At 42.5% G+C, this 18,507-nt stretch overlaps 1 protein-coding gene across 2 annotated transcripts in view; it reads right to left on the bottom strand.

The window, feature by feature from the left end:
- Positions 1-5,149: 5,149 nt before the first annotated feature.
- The window catches only part of Cse1l (chromosome segregation 1 like), a 43,758-nt gene continuing 30,400 nt past the window's right edge, over positions 5,150-18,507 (bottom strand). For both annotated transcript variants that reach the window (XM_071609005.1, XM_027946423.3), the window contains 12 exons: positions 16,196-16,257; positions 14,335-14,471; positions 12,766-12,869; positions 11,223-11,320; positions 9,877-10,027; positions 9,541-9,749; positions 9,058-9,155; positions 8,876-8,961; positions 8,402-8,483; positions 6,801-6,947; positions 5,959-6,190; positions 5,150-5,393 (listed from right to left, as the gene is read on the bottom strand). In XM_071609005.1, the coding sequence (XP_071465106.1) occupies positions 5,304-5,393; positions 5,959-6,190; positions 6,801-6,947; positions 8,402-8,483; positions 8,876-8,961; positions 9,058-9,155; positions 9,541-9,749; positions 9,877-10,027; positions 11,223-11,320; positions 12,766-12,869; positions 14,335-14,471; positions 16,196-16,257 (1,496 nt within the window). In that variant the 3' untranslated portion in view covers positions 5,150-5,303. The remainder of the gene's footprint in view (positions 5,394-5,958; positions 6,191-6,800; positions 6,948-8,401; positions 8,484-8,875; positions 8,962-9,057; positions 9,156-9,540; positions 9,750-9,876; positions 10,028-11,222; positions 11,321-12,765; positions 12,870-14,334; positions 14,472-16,195; positions 16,258-18,507) is intronic.

The raw sequence follows: 18,507 nt of genomic DNA on the forward strand, positions 1-18,507 counted from the left end.
CTTATCCTGTGTGGGGGCTTGCCGAGCAGATCCTGTTGGCAATATGAGGGCCAGTTTGAAATGCATGCCTCCAAATTCTCTGGGTTCTAATAAGTTGTTTCCCTGGTTCCTTGAATTTATGGACAACAAAGGCTGCAGCAGATGACAGACAAGAACACAGGCAGTCCTCAGACCTTTGCCAGCCTGGCTGGACAGGGAGTACAGGTGAGTAGCAATGCAGTTTTGTCTCCAGGACTGACCCCTCAGGCAAAACTGAAACTGCTAACTTCACCTTTAAAATATGAGCCCCTCCCGTTTTGTGACCACAAATTCTATTTTCAAAATTTTGGCCACTTTATCTTTCAAAAGTGAACTCGTTTTGCTACGTCATAATTTGCCCACATTGAGCGTGCACTTTGTCAGCTGGAAGGCAGCTCAAAAGATCTCTGGGTCATGTTCCCATTGGCTTCGATTTCTTAGCCAATCGCAGAGCTTTTGGCGCAGCAGGTCTGGAGAGGGACAGGAACATGCGTTTAGCCCCGAGTTCCCACTACTATTCTAGTATGACCAGTGCTCCTTTGGGTGGCACCTGCCCTGTAAATCCTCTTGCTCTGGCAAAATGGAGGGTGGCCTGGGCATCTGGATTCCAGAAGCACTACACCTGATTCTGAACACAGGTACTTGGGCTTCCCTCAACATCATTAGGGGAGGGCTGGGGGGGGGGGCACCCTAACTCACAGCAGGAGGGCAAGATGCCTGGGGGTTGGGGGCTCTGCCTGGCCTCCCTACAACACTTCTGCTTCATCTCCGGCCTGCCACATCCCTCCCCCTGCCCTGCTGGACCCACCTGGAGAGACTTTGGATATTTTCTCAGCTGCTATTTGCTGCAGAAACCCAGGTACATCACTCCCCCTCCAGACCCAAAAAGAGTGGCTCTGTCTGCATGATAAACCCCCTCCCATTTTGTCTGTCTCCTTTACCATCATGTCTGAGATGCTCCCCTCCTTCCATGGAAAGTGCCTTTCACGTTGCCCATTTAGACTTCAGACACTCAAGTCTTTCCCTCTTAGAAAGCACAAGAGGTAAATGGCTTCATACAAAAAACAGCTCCCAAGCTGGGTGCACTCCTGTGATCCCAGTGACATCTTGGAGACTGCGGATATACCTCAGTGGTAAAGTGCCCTTGGATTCAGTCCCCAGCACCAAACAATAATCCCAAACTGTGAACGGTGGTGGCACCCTGGGTGGGGGTGTCCATTAGCCTATGGCCAGTGTTGCTCAAGCCACAAGTTATTTTCAAAGGGTTCATGAAGAACAAGTCTTGCCTTAGAGTCACATACCTGAGCCACTGTATTTGTATAAAGAAACAAGCAAGGATTTGGGTTTCAGAACAAATATTCAACTTTTTGGACTGCTGCTGGGGATGTGGGCGGGGCTCCCAGTCAACAGGGCAGCTGATAGTACACTAAGGAGCATCCAGGGTTCTTACATGCCCTCATCAAGGGATTGTCCCCGACTTCTGCCAAACCAATGGTGGCTAAGGTGGGTTTTAATCCCAGCTCACTCTGGGGAGACCAGGCAAGTTCTTGTACCTCAGGACTAAGGTTGACCTATGAAGACTGTCAAACCAAAACACACCTTAAAACCAAACAACAGCCAGGCATGGTGGTGTGTGCCAACCCAGTGGCTAGGGAGGCTGAAGCCAGAGGATCACAAGTTTAAAGTCAACCTCAGCAATTAAGGGACACCCTTTCTCTCAAACATTTAAAAAGGGCTGGGGCGTGGGCGTGGCTCCATGGTAGGTGATAGAGCACTGGGTTCCATTCTCAGCACTGTATACAAACAGTCCACTGACAACTTCGGGGGCTGGGGTGGAGGGGCTAGGGACATGGCTCAGTGGTTAATCACCCCTGGGTTCAATTCAGGGACGAAAAAAAAGTAAAACCAAAGGAGAAGGGTGGGGGGGGGGGGACACATGGGGTTCCAGCTTTAGGCTGAGCACAGACATGAACAGCAAGGGGCATGGGAAAGGCGGCCATCAGCAAACAATAAAGTGGAGGGTGTATCCTGTTGACCCCCCAGGAAGCCAGGGCCCAGGAATTGGCTGTCACAGGTCAGTGGGGCTTGGCACCCATCTGCCCACAGAGCAGGGGCAGCAGCCCCAAGTGCCACACACTCAGATCTGAGAGGACGCTGGTGCTTTCCAGGAAGACTACAAACAATCTGAAGGTGACAAGGTGAAATGGAGATGGCCTCTGAGCACTGGACGCAGGCACATGAGGGGAGGCCTACGGTCCACGTGGCCTGTCACACGCTCTCTTGATGGTGCAGGGAGGAAGATGTGACCTTGGCACACACACAGTGCCGTCACACCAACTCAGGCACTGTGCTCGCTCTCAGCTTTTCAAAGGGAAGTGCAGGCAAAGCACAGGAAATAGCTCTAACAGAGTGAAATGCCACTGATGTCAACATGGGAAAGTGAAGGCAGGACGTACAAACTGGAAAGGTGGCCAGGGCTGAGGATGTGGCCTTGGGGAGCAGCCGAGCAGCCTTGGCTCAGCTCCAACGCTCTTTACTGGTCTTGGTGCATGCCACAGGTTTAAATGCCAGGGTGGTTAACCCCGTGGTAAAGAAATGCTATTTTCACTCCTCAAAATGGCAGCAAAAGAAAGGCCCACGTGAATAGGGGTGCGCTGTGCAGTCCCCCATGATGCACATGGTGCTGGCCCAACAGCTGGCAGGGGGTGGGACACAGACACGGAGCAAACAGGATGCTCACCTCCAAAGCTGGTCCTCAAGTACCCCTCCAAGGTGCCCAATGAGGGCTGTTGCTGTAGACGGATCAAACGACAGAGCACACCCAGTGATGGCTGTATCTACCAATGAACATTAAATGTTTAAGAAAGTTAAACATAACAGAACTGTAGGCAAGGTATCAACTGTTTAGGGGAAAAAACAAAAAGAATCAGGGTTTCAAACAGGAATTTGAATGATCTTTAATTTTTAAATATTTTTCTGTATCATCCAAATTTTCAAAGACAAATACATTTAAAATAAGTTTTGTCTAGAAGGAAAAAAAAAGTTTGTAAAAAGATGATCAGATAGCAGAGAGAACCAGTGGACCCAACAGCAGCTTGAAAATTGACAGTGGCCCCCTTCAGTGTACAAAGGCCCTGTGTGGGGTTCGTCCAGGCCCAGATGTGTTCCGCAGTTTCTCACCCGCCAGGGCTGTGGCATCATCAGCAGGATGAGGCGGTGTCAGCGCTGCTCAGGAGAAAACCCCCTCCCAGCCTGGTCCCGGCCTCAGCCCCAGCTTTTATGTCCGTCCAGTGCTTATCCTGAGAAGGTTAAATTTCTTTTCTTTTTTTTCCTCCTGTTAATGGTACCAGGGTTTGATTAATGGTACCAGGGTTTGAACTCAGGGGCACTTAACCATTGAGCCACTGCCCAGGCCTTTTTATATTTAGTTAAAGACAGTCTCGCTAAGATGCTGGGGCTGGCTTCGAATTCACGAGCCTCCTGCCTCAGTTTACCAAGCCACTGGGATTACAGGTGTGTGCCACCGAGCCAGGCAACCACTCTAAAGGTGGACAGTATCCGCTCACCTTTCAGAAGAGGGTCCAGTCATCTGCTCCAGGTCACAGTAACAGACCTGCTGTTGGAGCCTCATGGCTAGAGCTTGAGCATCACCACTGAACTAGAATCACTGCGCAAAATGCCCCTCCAACACCGCAGTCTGCCGTGTGTCAACATGACCTTTAAAAGCCAACTGGGAAAGCTGCCTCAGATGATGGGATGAGAAGCCTCAACAGAAAGCATTTTAAACCGTGTACTCAATCTTTCAACCCGAGGAAGGAAAATGCTGAGGAACTGATCCATCCCGAGTTCAGATGCTGAGCCCGCGCCCTCCATAACAGTCCCCACTGCGCACTTTAACTGTCCCACAGCATCAGCAAGAGCCAGGCCGAGAAAATCGGAGCAAACGAGCTATCACCGTCGATTTTCTTTTCCAGCTTTTTAAAGGCTTTCTTTAAAAATTCTTTGTATTTAAAAAACAGACGCCAATAACACCTCAATATCCTTCCAATGAGCATGTAAGCCCAAACAGGACTATATCCACTGCTGTGTGAAAACCATCAGAACGATCTGATGGTGGAAATACACTCTGATTACTAGAAATTTCTCCAGCAGCACTACAAAAACAATACATAAAAACATTCAAGCCAGGTGCATGAGATTGAAAAGAAAAAAGGAATCAATACCTTCTCTGATAAATCCACTACAATGAATGGAGAAGTGACCAATCCAGCCCAAGTAAACTGCCTCACCAAATTTAGATATTCTGACTCTCCACTCCCTAAAAACAGACACTACAGAACTCTGCAGGCCAGGCCACCAGAGAGCCAGTGCAGCCTGGCTGCCCTAGACCTCAGATTCCATGAAGCGGAAGTCAAGACACCTTTGACCTTCAGAAGGAAGGGGACTGGAAAAGATCTCACCATCCCACTGTCTCAGGCACCCTTCGGTGCCCACCTGTGGAGCCAGCAGAGGACGTCCCCCATAGCAGGAAGTGCCTGTCCCAAACTCATGCTGTTGCCCTGGGTTCAGTCCTAAATTTACATGCCTCCGTTCCCTCTCTCTGTGTGTGTGTGTATACAGACATTAAAAAAAGGAAAAAAAAGATTAATTGGGATTGAACTGGTTTAGAAATCAGGATTTTATGGAGTCTAGAGGGGAGGGGGGAGAATCTGAAGAAGTTCTTCATTATAAAAGTATCAGACAGCACCGAGAACCTACCCTTGTGATGTTCTTAGATGCACGTCTTAGGGTTTACTTTATTGCTGATTACAGACTTGTAACTATTAAATGTGTGCTGCCTGGCAAGTTACACAAGTGATTCTTACATTTCCAATAAAAGCTTAAAGAAAAACAGACAAAAAACTACAAAGGGTGAGAGAAACACGAATGGCAACAGCTTCAAAATAAAGGATTTAGTAACAGAAGAAGCCTCCACAGGTGGTGTCTGCAAAAACTTAAAATTATCCAACTCATGCAGACGTTCAAATCAATGTCAGACACTGAACTATTAATACTTATCCCTCGAAGCTGAAAACTAGAAAAGCCACCCACTTATATTTAGGATCACACAAACCACCTAATTTGCTCAAGGTTCAGCTTAAAGCAACATTTAATATCCTTTACAAGATGGAATCTATGACACATTCAAAAGGAAAACTTGCATTTTTGTTTAAATGCAACCGTGCTCAGAAGTCTGTGATTTCCTAAGAAACCGTGCTGGGTTTAGCCAGTTAGGAAAACGCAGCTCACATCAGTGTCACACTGGCTGCCTGGAGGTAGCCTTGGAGGTACTGGAGCGCTTCTGCATTGAGGCTGGTGCTCACCATGGATGGAACCTGCAAGAGAGGGAAACCACATGCTGGAAAAGTCCTTATTGGTTCACGAGGCACAATGAAGTACTCAGGGTGAAATGACATGATGTCTAATACTTGCTCTAAAATTCTCTACAAAGAAAAAAAAAAAAATGAGAGGAGAAGGCCAAGTCCTGGTGACCATCACAGCCGAGTCTGTGACAGGTTATTGAGCTGTTTCTGTGTCTGAAGACCTCCCTAACAAAACAAAATCAGGTCACACATAGTACAGCTACACAGCTGCATGAGATTTACACCACGATCCACCATTTAATGTAAAAATACAAGTGCCAGGATTATTTTATACTGAGAAACACATTTCCATTCAAGGATTTTTCTCCTTTTATTTTCACTCCTAAAACCTTCATTTAGAATATACTTGCTGTATATAATACGGAAAAAGGGCTCATCATTTAAATTAAAAAATATACTTCAGATCTAAACTCGGTGGGCTGCAGTGTGATCACCTGCCCAGTGGAAACACACACCCAACCACTCTACTATCCTCTCGCTTCCACCAGCCAAAGCTCTGTGACACAGAGACACCTACCCTTCCCGGACAGGCGGTAGACAGCTTGTGAAGTGACTGTGCCAGGTGAATTTTGGGGTTGTTCACCATCTGACCTACAGGGTCATGCTCTTTTTTCCCAGCAAATGCCAACTGTGAGAAGGCAGTCTGGTAACCTGGGGTGTCTTCGATGTCAATGAAATGCTCCTCATCTGGAATGGTGTCATCCTCGGGTAACTCAAAAAGGCCAATCAGAGACTGTAATAAAGGAGTCCTAGTGTGGAAGAAAACGAGACAAAAGCTTGAGAAAACACTTCAAAGACTTAAAAGCAACAACTCCTCCAAGAAATAAAACTAGACTCCCCAGTCTGAGGAGCAGGAAGGGAATTTTGGAAGTAAGATGGCCACAGTGCTTACTCCTATCCAGAAACCTTCAACTCCTTTGGCAAGAGCACCTCAATTTATTTTTAAGAAACAATTCAATGTTAAACCAAACCAAGGAGCTTGAATGAATGATAGGAGGTTAGTTAGAAAAGCGAGCACTCAGCTGCCAGATCACTCTGGGGAAGAGCTGCCTGCGTAGATCCAAAAGGAAGAAGCAGAGGTGAGAGGTCAAGAAGAGGAAAGCCACCGAGACACCTGTGCTGACAGGCAGGCGCCTCTCCTGCCCCCAAAGTTCCTATTTCTAAATTCAAAAGCCGGCTTGGTGGGGCTTTCTTGGTTAAGGCTGTCACAAAACAGTCTTGGAAATCATCTAGAACAGCCCTTGAAGAAGGCCCGTGAACCACCACCATAAAACAGGACCCTTCTAGGCTCAGAGGGATGCACAACCCATGGCTTAGACCTGACAGTACCAGGGGAGAAGCTCGGCATGGAGCACTTACCATAGCTTGGTATATTCGGTATCCATCATTGGGGGACATTCTGTTAGTAATTTGGTTATGCCAACAGCACAGATCTTTTTCTCTACATTTCCAGATACTTTCTGAATTTCAGGAATTATGATTTTTTCCAAAACCATTCCAAACATTCTGTTAACCAATAGCAAAATAAACACTCAATGTTAATAATATTACCACTATAAATAGGGTTGAATATTTTTATTTGTACTCAGTGACTCTTTATGAAGTGAGTAAACTGCTAAATAAAAAGACTCCTACTATTGGTTAGCTGAACTAAAAACCTCCCTATCAACCTCTACCCTATGGTCAACTGCCACCATCTTTTGTGAATAAACCTCACCCACACGATTACGAAGGAGAAGCTTTGCAGCTTTGTTTGGTTCTGGTCTTTTATGCTTTTAAACTACAGCATCAGAGCCTGGCACAGTGGTGCAAGCCTACAATCCCAGTGGCTTGGGCGGCTGAGGCAGGAGGTTCACAAGTTCAAAGCCAGCCTCAGCAAAGTAGCAAGATATCAAATTAAAAAAAAAAAAGAAGAAGGAAAAAAAAGGGGGGGTGGGGGTGGGGAGGTGGTTCAGTGGTCAAGTGCCTTGGGTTCAATGCCTGGTACCAAAAACAAACACCCACCCAATCAGTCAAGCACAGTGACGCCTGGAATCCCAGTGACTCTGGAGGCTAAGGTAGGAAGACGGCAAGTTCAAGGCCTGCCCAGGCAAGTCAGCTGTGTCTCAAAATAAAGAATTATAAGAGCTGGGGATACCCAGTTCAGTGGTAGAGCACCCCTGGGTTCAATCCCCTGTGCTGAAAACAAACGAAACCAACAAAACCCAAAACAAATGACCCCATCATTCCACCATCAGCAGTGACTGGTTTTAAAACATTTCTGGATCATAAACTTCACAAATTTGTTTGCTTATGTAACTTTAAGTGTCCATGTTAATGACTTTTTTTTTTTAAAAAAAGAGAGAATTTTTTAATATTTATTTTTTAGTTTTCAGCGGACACAACATCTTTGTTTGTATGTGGTGCTGAGGATCGAACCCGGGCCGCACGCATGCCAGGCGAGCGCACTTGAGCCACATCCCCAGCCCCATTATTTTTTAAAAAATGATTTGGCCAATCATTATATATTATTGAAAAGACACTGGAAGTAATTGTTTTCAACAATTCTAAATGATGCAAAATCTTTCACACTTATGCTTTAATAAATTCTATGAGGGGCTGGGGCTCAGCGGTACACCATTAGCCTAGCCCATGAGAGGCCCTGGGTTCAATCCTCAGCACCACATATAAATAAATAAAATTAAGGTATTGTGTCCAACTACAACTAAAAAAATAAGATAAAGATAACAGTACTTTGTGTTATCTGACATAGCAGAGAGAATGCCAGAGGTTAGGGAACTTTTGAGAATTAGGAAAATGATCACAGGGTTCTTTCTTTACAATTCCACACCTAAGAATATTTTAGAAACAACAAAGATACTAACTACCCACCAAACCAAGAACCGTGAAATCACCCCTTAAATAGATACTGGTCAAACCATACTCTTTTAAAAACAAAATTTAATAAAAACCCAACTTACTTTGGTTGTATACCATCAAATATTTCTTGTAACGCTAGCGCCCCATATTTTATGCAATACAAATTAATAAAAACTAAGAAACCTGTTAAGAGAAAATGCAGAATGTCAGGAGAAGGACTCACCACCCATGCAAAATCATTAAACCAGCAACTACCCTTGGCATTGCATTTATCTTCTGAGGCAATTTAACCTAGAGATTTCTGTCTTTATGTTATAAACCTTTATGTGCAATCTCTGATTTGTATTTCTTTACACTATTTCTACTGGAAAAGGGTTTTAATACCTAAACTTAATATAAAGCAAACTATGGAGCATAATAACCCGTTTGAAACTACAGTTAGCAAAACACATTTTCAAGGTATTTTCTATGCAAAGTTTACAAAGGATAAAAAGTACATTATCTAATCACAAAGTTTAAGGGTTTTAGGCTAATTTCCATCTGCTGCTGTAAATCACCCAAAATAATTTACTTACTCTTGATAAACTTTGTTGTTTTGGAATTCTGAAGTCTTTGGAACAGTAGAAGGAAAATTTGTTTCCGGTACTGGTCAACGGATTCACTAAAGAATTGAATAAACAACAATGAAAATCCAGCATTTTTCTGAGCACCTAACAAAAACCTGATTAAATGCACAAGGTCATGTAGTCATACTCACGGAGGCATGTGTTCTATTATACTATTTAGAAGATAGAAACCTTGGTGGTCATTTGCTTTTGATGCAATCAACTTCTGGAAGACACCCAGTAACCCGGGCTACAACATATCAAATGATAAACAATTTAAGAGGTAAAGATTAATTATTCCCAAACAGGCGATACGTACTTTGAAAAGGGGTTCACGCTGAATATTCTACTTTTCCTTTTCTCTTTAGTTCTTACTTCTGAAAGGTAGGGGGGAAATCCCACTGTAAAAAGCCCCTAAGTTAAGTTCTTGAAATTAACCTTTCTGCCTTTTTTCTCCCGCCATGAATACACGTAAGTAATAACTCAAGGATTAAACCATACATTAACATTTTCTACTTATTACTTTTCATTTTATAACGTTTAATTATTTTAAACAAAGAAAAACTAAAATCCTACCATTCCTAGTTTCTTCAAGCTACCTTAGAAAATTGGAATTCTAAACACGCCCCACTCACAATCCTGTCAGCCGCGGCGCTGGCTATGGTGTTGGAGCCACGCTCTAGGAACGCCTGGAGCAGCCGCACCAGGGCAGGGATGTTCCCTGTTCTTTCCCAAAGCACTGGCTGTAGTAGGTGAGGAAATAAGGCCATGTAGGAAGACGGGATGTCATTTTTGTGCGTTTCCAGAAGCAAAGACATCACTTGAAAGACGTACGGAATAAACTCTGTCAAACAAAGTAGAAGCAGCCGTTGGCCCCAGAGGCAGTGGCTCCAGGGCGCAGGCGCACCTCGCAGAGCCGCAAAGTGCCACCATCTGGCTTCCGCCCATCACCAAAAACGCAGGTTCCCTACCTTGTACATCATTTTGTAAAATTTCGGTAAACACCAGAAATAAAGCCTCCTCAAAGTTCACCACCGCAGCAGGGTTGGCTTTGCAGGTTATCCTTATGGCCAAGCAGATGGCCTCGAACATGTAGTGATTGAAGTGAGGCTTGCTCGGGTTCTGAAATCAGAAAAACCCAAGAGAATCCCCCAAACCTAATTATTCCTCTCATAATCCAAGTGACTATAATAAATATCATTAAACATAAAACACACCTAACCTTTCTAAAACATATCTTAAAAAATGAGTATTAAGGGAAAAAAATCCACGAAATTAATACTTATTTGTTTGGATTACTTTCTTTCTTCCTGTTAGCACCGGGGATGGAAGCCAGGACCTCAAGCATGTTAGACAAACATGCTCCCACTAAGCTACACCCCAGCCCTGTCTGGATTTTTTTTTTTAATGGTCAAAAGTCCACTGTAAGAGAAGTGATTACAGAAGCCTCAGTCCCTACCTTGGAGACATGTCTTACGCCTGTGTGCTCTTGGAGACAGTGGTGCATGCAGGACCTGAGCAGAGCCGGGACACCAAATCCTGCTCCGCACGGATCTTACAACCAGTGGGTCTCATGCCGTGTCACAGAGGGATGACCCTCCACACCCAACAGTTTTCAGTTTTCTTTTTAAGCAAGGAAATTATTTTCCTCCAATGAAAATTCACCTTGCAAGGAACGCATACCAAGCACATTAAGCCAAACGACGAGAGTGTACTCGGGCAGCGACAGGGAATCTATTATCTTCTCCCTCTATCCCCAAGTAGATTCTTTACCTAAAACTCAGTTGAAAAATAACTACTCGTTTCTCAAGTCCCTCCCACACTTCATTCGAATTTATCTTGTCATAGCGTAGCTAGAAATTAGCATCTGTAAAAATCGTCCACCTCAAAATTATTTTTTATTTTTAAAATTTAGTATTAATATTTACACATGAATCAAAATATGTAAAATTTTGGCCAAAAGAGTGAACTTCATTTTGGGGATGTAAGAGCAAGGAACAAGAGACACAAGAACTCTGGTTTGTCATTTTGTAGATAAATACTCTCTTTTATGCCCATACAAAGCTTATCTTCTCCCATCTAAATTTTAGTTCATTTGTACTTTCTTGATTTTTTACACAAAGGTGTTACAATGAGAACAAAATCTGAGTCTATACTTAAAAGAGGACCTGTTCTATCCTCGGCTTTCAGAAAAGCACATCAGCTGCTGGTCAGTAGAAGGCACAGACCTTCCCCCACACTTCACCTAGGCCTGAGTTCAAGGGCCAACAGTTTGGAGCAAGGGAAAAACCACCTCACTTTCAAAATCGGCCGTTACCTTACTAACAGCTAACAGCTTCTGGGTAAGCTGAGTGATGAGAGTAGGGATATAGGGGATTATGGCTTCTTGCAGGAGGGAGAAACTTCTCATGATAGCTGTAAAATACAAAAAGAGCAAAACAAAGAGTCTAGTTAAACCTTAGGGTAAAACAGTGACTGGAGGGGGAAAGCCCACTAACTCCTCAAATACCCCCCCAAACAGCTCTCTGCATTTAAAAGTAATTTTCCCCTCCTGTTCTTAGGACAGGGGTTGACAACAAAATTTAGCTGGGGAATACTCAGTACTTCCAGAAGGCCCAAAACGTAAAGATTTTTAAAAGTGACAATAAAAAATAACTAGATGACTCAAGAGGCGGACAAAGAGAGGGAAGGAGCAGCCGCCAGGTGTGGGCAGGAACTGCCTCAGGCTTCTCATTTTGCACCACTGGCAGAAATGGCTAGCCCTAGCTTGAAGGACCTTGGCCCAGAGCAGACGGAGAGCAAAAGCGCCTGTTTCCCTCAAAAAGAGATTAGGAATCCAAGAAAAAAAATCTGAAAATACATATAAAACCAGAGTCCATACTACAAAAATGCTGCTCATTAACAGATGCCTAAAACAATTTGGCATGGGAGAGAAGTGTATCTGCAAGCTAACTGTGTGTGACAGTTCTCTTTCCACAAACGTCACTTCCAGAATAAATGTTGATGGCCAGGCACCTAGCATGTGCCAGGTTAAGGGGCAGAGAGTGATCTCTCGCCTCTAAATGCACACAGGCTTGATTCCTCAGGCTGAGCTGAAGACGCACACCTCTGCCTCCCCCCCAAACTTCCCGGAGAAATGAGCTACTGTGTAGCCACCAACTCAGGCAGGATTATAAATAATCTCATCTTCCCACTGCTTGTATGCTTCCCTAACGGGTTAGAGGGCTGCAGGACGGGTGAGCCTGCCTGCCCTGGGCTGGCAGAATCCTGCTTCACCGAGCAGGCGTCACACTGCACATTCCCAGGTCCCCTCAGGAACACAGCGACAAAGACCATAGACGCTCAAGGTGCTGGAAACCCACAAACACCCCGAGATGCACAAAAAGACTCCCCAGGAGTCGTGACCCAAGCAGGAAGGATCAGGGCCAGTTTGTTTGGAAAGCATTTCCTGTGACCCACACACTCTGTTTTTGGGATGCAACAGTGAAGAGAGCGAAGCTTATCCCTGAGCTAGAGCTGGCACCAGGGCGCCCTCCTCAGGGACCCCTGGGAGCCTGTCATGCGCACCCGTGCTTCACGGAGCCCTAGCACAGCATACAGGCAGAGTTGCCACATGATCTGATATTTGCCCTCAGAAACTCAACATAGGAAAGAAAAAACAGTTTGCTATGTTTTCTCTAAGGGATTCAATATTAAGCGTAGGCAAAATGGTTCTGAGAACAGTTATTAATAAAGAAGCCATTATTTTTACTTTAAAGTATTTAAACCTACCTATACCTGGGTAAACAATATTGAGGGTTTGCCCTTGTGCTCTGAGGTCAGACACTTAGTCACATCTGTACACCAGGGAGAAGGCCTACCTTTCATAATATATTCATTTTCTGAAGAGCCAGGAAGTGTGAGAGCTTTGAAAAGGTTTGTTAGCAGAATCTCAACAAACGGTGCGATTTCTGCAGCTGTAAAACTATAGATGAAAAAACAGCTTTCAGTCACTACAAACTCTTGAGCTCATCACAGGAATACCCCTGGCAACTACTAAATCATACTTCTTGGCATAAAACTGAGCCATCTCCCACCACCGACAGTTGGTAGACAGCTTTGGAAGAATTTTTTACACATACTTATGTTAAGCACCAAATTAGGCACATGTGGGATGAAACACAATTGATCAAACCAAGAAACCAGGTGAACCCAAAACCATCTAAAACTGCAAAGGGCATCGTTGGTTCATTGTTCAATGAACACGAACAGCACTCAAATTTCAGGGATCTGTGTCTGTTTTTCCCTGGGGTGGAGCAGATATTTTTTGCATCAGTTCTGGGCCCGAAGACAGGTGATTGGCTTGACTCTCCCGAAAGGATGTCCTTTCAACCCTTCAAGTGACCAAAGAGCATCTACACCAAGTTCTTGGTGGAACTACAACTGTCTTCCGTCTCCTGCCCAGAGCTCAATCTCAATGAACACACTGTGCAGAATGGCCACAACACGAGCAGCCCACCATTCTTCAGCCTTTTTGGGGGGACTAGGTGGGAAGTACAGGGGGACTGAACCTGGGGCTTTCCACCAATGATATATACCCCCAGGGGCGCCCCCCACCCTTTTTCTTTTGTTGTCGTTATTTTTTTTTCTTTTAAATCTTTTTAAGATAGCATCTTGCTTCATTACCCAGGCAGGCCTGGAGCTTGTGATCCTCCCGTCTGGGCTCAGTGTGTCGCTGGGATCACAGGCGCTCGTCCACATCCCATCTTTGGATCAGGCCAGAAGAGCGCCTTTCTTGGTCTCCAGACAATCACTTTGACTCAACCGTTTGAGTTTTCAGAACTGAGAGTACCACTACCTCACTGCACTCTTAACTGAAGACCTCCTATTGAAAGGCCTTCTGAGGAATTGTTTTCATCTGAATCGTATACACTGAGTATTTTAGGTCCCTGTCCCCCTCTTTCCCTTGGCTGCTAGAAGACTCCAGGTAAAATTGAGAATTTCTTTTACTATATAGGATCTTCAGATACACAGTTCTATTTATTAATCTTACCACCATTATTTTTCTTTATTCTACTTTATTTAACTTTATTGTCAGAATGCATCTATTTTACGCCTATGTTCCTAGAGACTTGGGAGGCTAAGATAGGAGGATCACAAAATTCAAAGGCCAGCCTCAGCAACTAAGTGAAACCCTGTCTCGAAATAAATAAAAAGTTCTAGGAATGTAGCTCAGTGGAAAAGCATTTCTGGTTTCAACCCCCAGCACTTAAATAAACAATAAATAAAGCAAGCAGGTATCTATTTGGTAAGCTGCTTCAAATCCTTTAGGAATAAGACAAAGTACACATTTATTTGTCTAACTACTAATGAAATTTTCACATCTTCGACCATTACACACCCCTGCCCCAAGCTAAAAATATCTAACCCGCTTGGAATCCAGAACTCACAGAGTGGCGTTGTTAGGTCCACGCATAGTGAACAGCCTTTCGAGGGCATGGGCTGCGTAGGTGTGTACGACAATGCTCTCAGCTTGAAGATGATTGATTAAGAGAGGAACAGAGACTAATAGATGCTCTTTTGGTACCTAAAAAATATCCAAGAGTGCTATCTTTGAGTAAAAGATCATCTGAAGACAAGGATTTACTGATGTTAGAAACAAGTCTTTTCTTCTCCTCTTCTTCTAGCTCTGTTATAATGGGAGGTGACAATTTAGAGAAGTCAGAATTTCTACCTCCACATCAGGACTCCATTGGCCTTCTCACTCTATCTTCCAATTCTTTCTCTGAGCACAAAAGTGTCATCAGAGCAAAATCTTATAGAGAAGTGAACATGCCATAGAAGGGCAAGATCATGGAGAAGCAGACTAAGAGTTCACTAATATTAAGAGTCATATTTATGAATAATTTCAAGATAATTTAATCCTTTTTATTTTTTTGGGGGGGACTATATATATATTGGCTAATATCCCAAGGATATAAAGGACCACAAAAAAATCAAATTGCATTCAATAGTCTTACTATAGTGAAAATATTGGTAATTATTTTGAAACTACTTACGCATTTTAGGATAAGGCAAATAAGTAATTTAGACATAAATGTAACATTTTTAAAAGTTTTAAAATACCTTATATAATCTTAAATTGAATCAGGAACAATTTTATTTCATTGTCAATGTATTTTCGGGCTCTTCCCCTATGAAAAAGCCTAGAACCAGTGGTAATTCTTTAGTAATGTGCCTAGTACTCAGACATAATGATCTCTAAATAAAACTCCCCCCTTTTAAAAAAAGACAAAATATAAATGAATTAAAAGTACACATTTATTTTTCTGACTACTAATGAAATTTTCACAGATATCTTTGACCATTACACACCCCTGCCCCAAGCTAATTTAGGTCTGGCCAGGAAATGTACAAGAGCCTGGAATATCTTGTTATATACAAAAGAATGGAGGCTACTAAAAGCTCCTGGGTTGAGGACAAGTCACAGAAACCTATGTGAAGAGGCCCAAAGATGGACAACTGCAATACCCTTAAAACCATCACCTGTCATCTTTTGGGGTTGCTAAGGCACCAGCTCATTACTACGAAAACTAATGGGGGAGGGAGGAGGCAGGTAAAAATTTATCCTGTGTTTCCTGTTCGAACTGGTAATTAACATCCACTACAACATAGAGGTGGTGGTTGTACAACATAATGAATATACCACTGAAGTACATAAATGTTAAGATAGTGAATTTCATATTATACAAAGTATACCTTGATTTTTAAAATGAAATTAAAAACTGGTAATGGAAAGTTCTTCACCTGAATCCACCAATCACTCTAAAAGTAAACATAAGTCACTGTATATGTCCTCATGAAATCAAAGGGTACTTACAATACATTCATATTCCTCCCAATTCAAATCTCCAACTCTACCAATACATAAGCATGCTGGGAAACAGAGGAACAAGCTAGAGTACCACTGGGGTGCAATCAGTCATCAGCAGAGTGCAGGAGACTTTCCAGATGAATGACTGACAAGTAACAGGCATACAAGGGGGAGGGGAAAGGATCTCTTTTAAATTAAGAGATTTGAGACATAATCATAAGTAAAGTGGGAACACTGTTTGTATTCCAATTTTTAACGAAGCCATTATAAAAAGGCAAGATGCCAAAGGAAAATTAAGCATCATCTGAAATCCTAAGTTATTAAAGAGTTAAGGTTGGATTGGTTAGGTGTAGATATCAAATATGATGGCACAGATAAGAGAAGCTGGTATTTGTGATAAAACTCCTAAGTGGCATAACAAATAAAAAGGCACTTACTTGATTCCTAAAAATCATAATGTATTTGATACCATCAGCTTTAAGAACAGGAAATTCATTCACTATTAAAAAAAAATAAGTTAAAGTTACGTAAGTGATAAGGATAGTTACTCTCCAAATGAGTTACAACAATGAGTTTTAAAAAATAACTAAAATGTCAAGTAATTAAAGTATACTTAATTATATCATGACCTACTATGTAGCCACTAATTCAGGCAGGATTATAAAGAATTTTATCTTCCCCTTGCCTTTAAGCTTCTAAACAGATGAACACATATTACTTGTACAATCACTAAAATGAATGGTGGTACAGCTCAGTGGTAGAGTGCTTGTCTAGCACAACTGAGGCACTGAGATCAATTCTCAGCACTGCATATAAATAAATTTTTTTTAAAAAATAAAGGTCCATCAACAACTTAAAAAAAAAAAAAAGTGATTTGGGCCATGTGCAAATACATTCCCAGAATACCAGCTATACTGAATCAAGATCATTCTTTCTGAGATTTGCTTTAAATTACTCTAGTGGTGGGAAAATAAATCAATGAAAGGGATAAAACACTTCCCAGTTATTAAAGAGGGATGATGATCACACAGAAGCTCATTATAATACCCTGTCTACATCTAGGTAAATGTAAATTTTCCAAAAATTTTTTTTTGAAAAAGGAATTATTTTGCCAGGCACAGTGGTGCATGCCTATGATCCCCTGGGGACGCAGGAGGCTGAAGCAAGAGGATAATAAGTTCGAGACCAGCCCTACAACTTAGTGAGACCCTGTTTAAAAATAAAAAAATAAAAAGGGCTGGAAATATATCTCAGTGTAAATCTCCAGTATTGGGGGAATAAAAAGGAGTGTGGTGCTGGGGTTGTGGCTCAGTGGTAGAGTACTTGCCTAGCTCATGTGAGGCTCTGGGCTTGATCCTCAGTATCACATAAAAATAAATTAATGAAATAAAGGTATTGTGTCCAACTACAACTAAAAAAGTATTTTAAAAGGGGGGATTGTCTTAATCTAGAATAATACACACTCATAAAAATAGGAAAACTGTTGTTAATTTATCTGTTTTGGGCCGGGGTTGTGGCTCAATGGTAGAGCGCTTGCCCAGCATGCGTGAGGCACTGGGTCAATCCTGGGAACCACATAAAAACAAACAAATAAAATAAAGGTATTAATAATAATAATATATATTATAATATATATATATATATATATATATATATATATATATATATGTTTTTATTTATCAGTTACAAGCACTTTGAAATTGTACTTCAAGTTTTAAGAATTCTTTCTTTTTTTGGTACCAGGGATTGAACTTGGGGGCACTCGATCACTGAGCCACATCCCCAGTCCTATTTTGTATTTTATTTAGAGACAGGGTCTTACTGAGTTGCTTAGAGCCTCGCCGTTGCAGAGACGGGCTTTGAACTCAGGATCCTCCTGCCTCAGCCTCCTGAGCCACTTAGATTACATGTGTGTGCCACCGCGCCTAGAAAGAGTTCATTTTTCAAATGGTAAGGAAAAGGAAACCACAGAATAATTCCTGTTGATACATGATAACAAATTAAGATTCAGTCCACTTAGCCCTATCTTCCTTCCAAATAAACAACATACTCTCTATCAAAAGTTCATTTCAAGGGCTGGGGCTATAGCTCAGTGGTAAAGTGCTTGCCTCGAATGTGTTAGGCAGTAGATTCGATCCTGTGTGAAAAGATACTGTGTGTTCATCTTCAACTCATTTAAAAAAAAAAAAGTTAATTTCAAGGGCCTGAAGTTGTAACTTAGTGGTAGAGTGCTTGCCTTGCACACGTGAGGCACTGGGTTTGATTCTCAGCACCGCATATAAATAAATGAATAAAATAAAGGTCTATCAACAACTAAAAAATAAAAAAATAAAAATAAACAAAGTTCATTTTAAGCCGGGCACATCTAAAATCCTAGCAGCTCAGGAAGCTAAGGCAGGAGAATCTTGAGTTCAAAGCCAGCCTCAGCAACTTAGCAAGGCCCCAAGCAATTCAGCAGTGAGACCCTGTTTCTCTAAAGAAAGAAGAAAAAAAAAAGAAAAAGAAAAGAAAAAAAGGCCCAGGGACATGGCTCAGTTGTTAAGTGACTCTGGATTCAATCTCTGGTACAAAAAAAGGGGGTGGGGAAGAGAAGAAGAAAACGTTAATTTCAGAGCCAGGCAAGGTGGTGTATATCTGTAGTCCCACCCAAAACAAAAGATTACAAATTTAAGGTCAGCTTGGATAACTTAGCAAGAAATGTAAATTTAAATTTATTTATTTATTTTTTTTTTAAAAAGGGCTGGTGATA

Source organism: Marmota flaviventris, chromosome 2, assembly GCF_047511675.1.
Source record: "Marmota flaviventris isolate mMarFla1 chromosome 2, mMarFla1.hap1, whole genome shotgun sequence".
Lineage (NCBI taxonomy): Eukaryota > Metazoa > Chordata > Mammalia > Rodentia > Sciuridae > Marmota > Marmota flaviventris.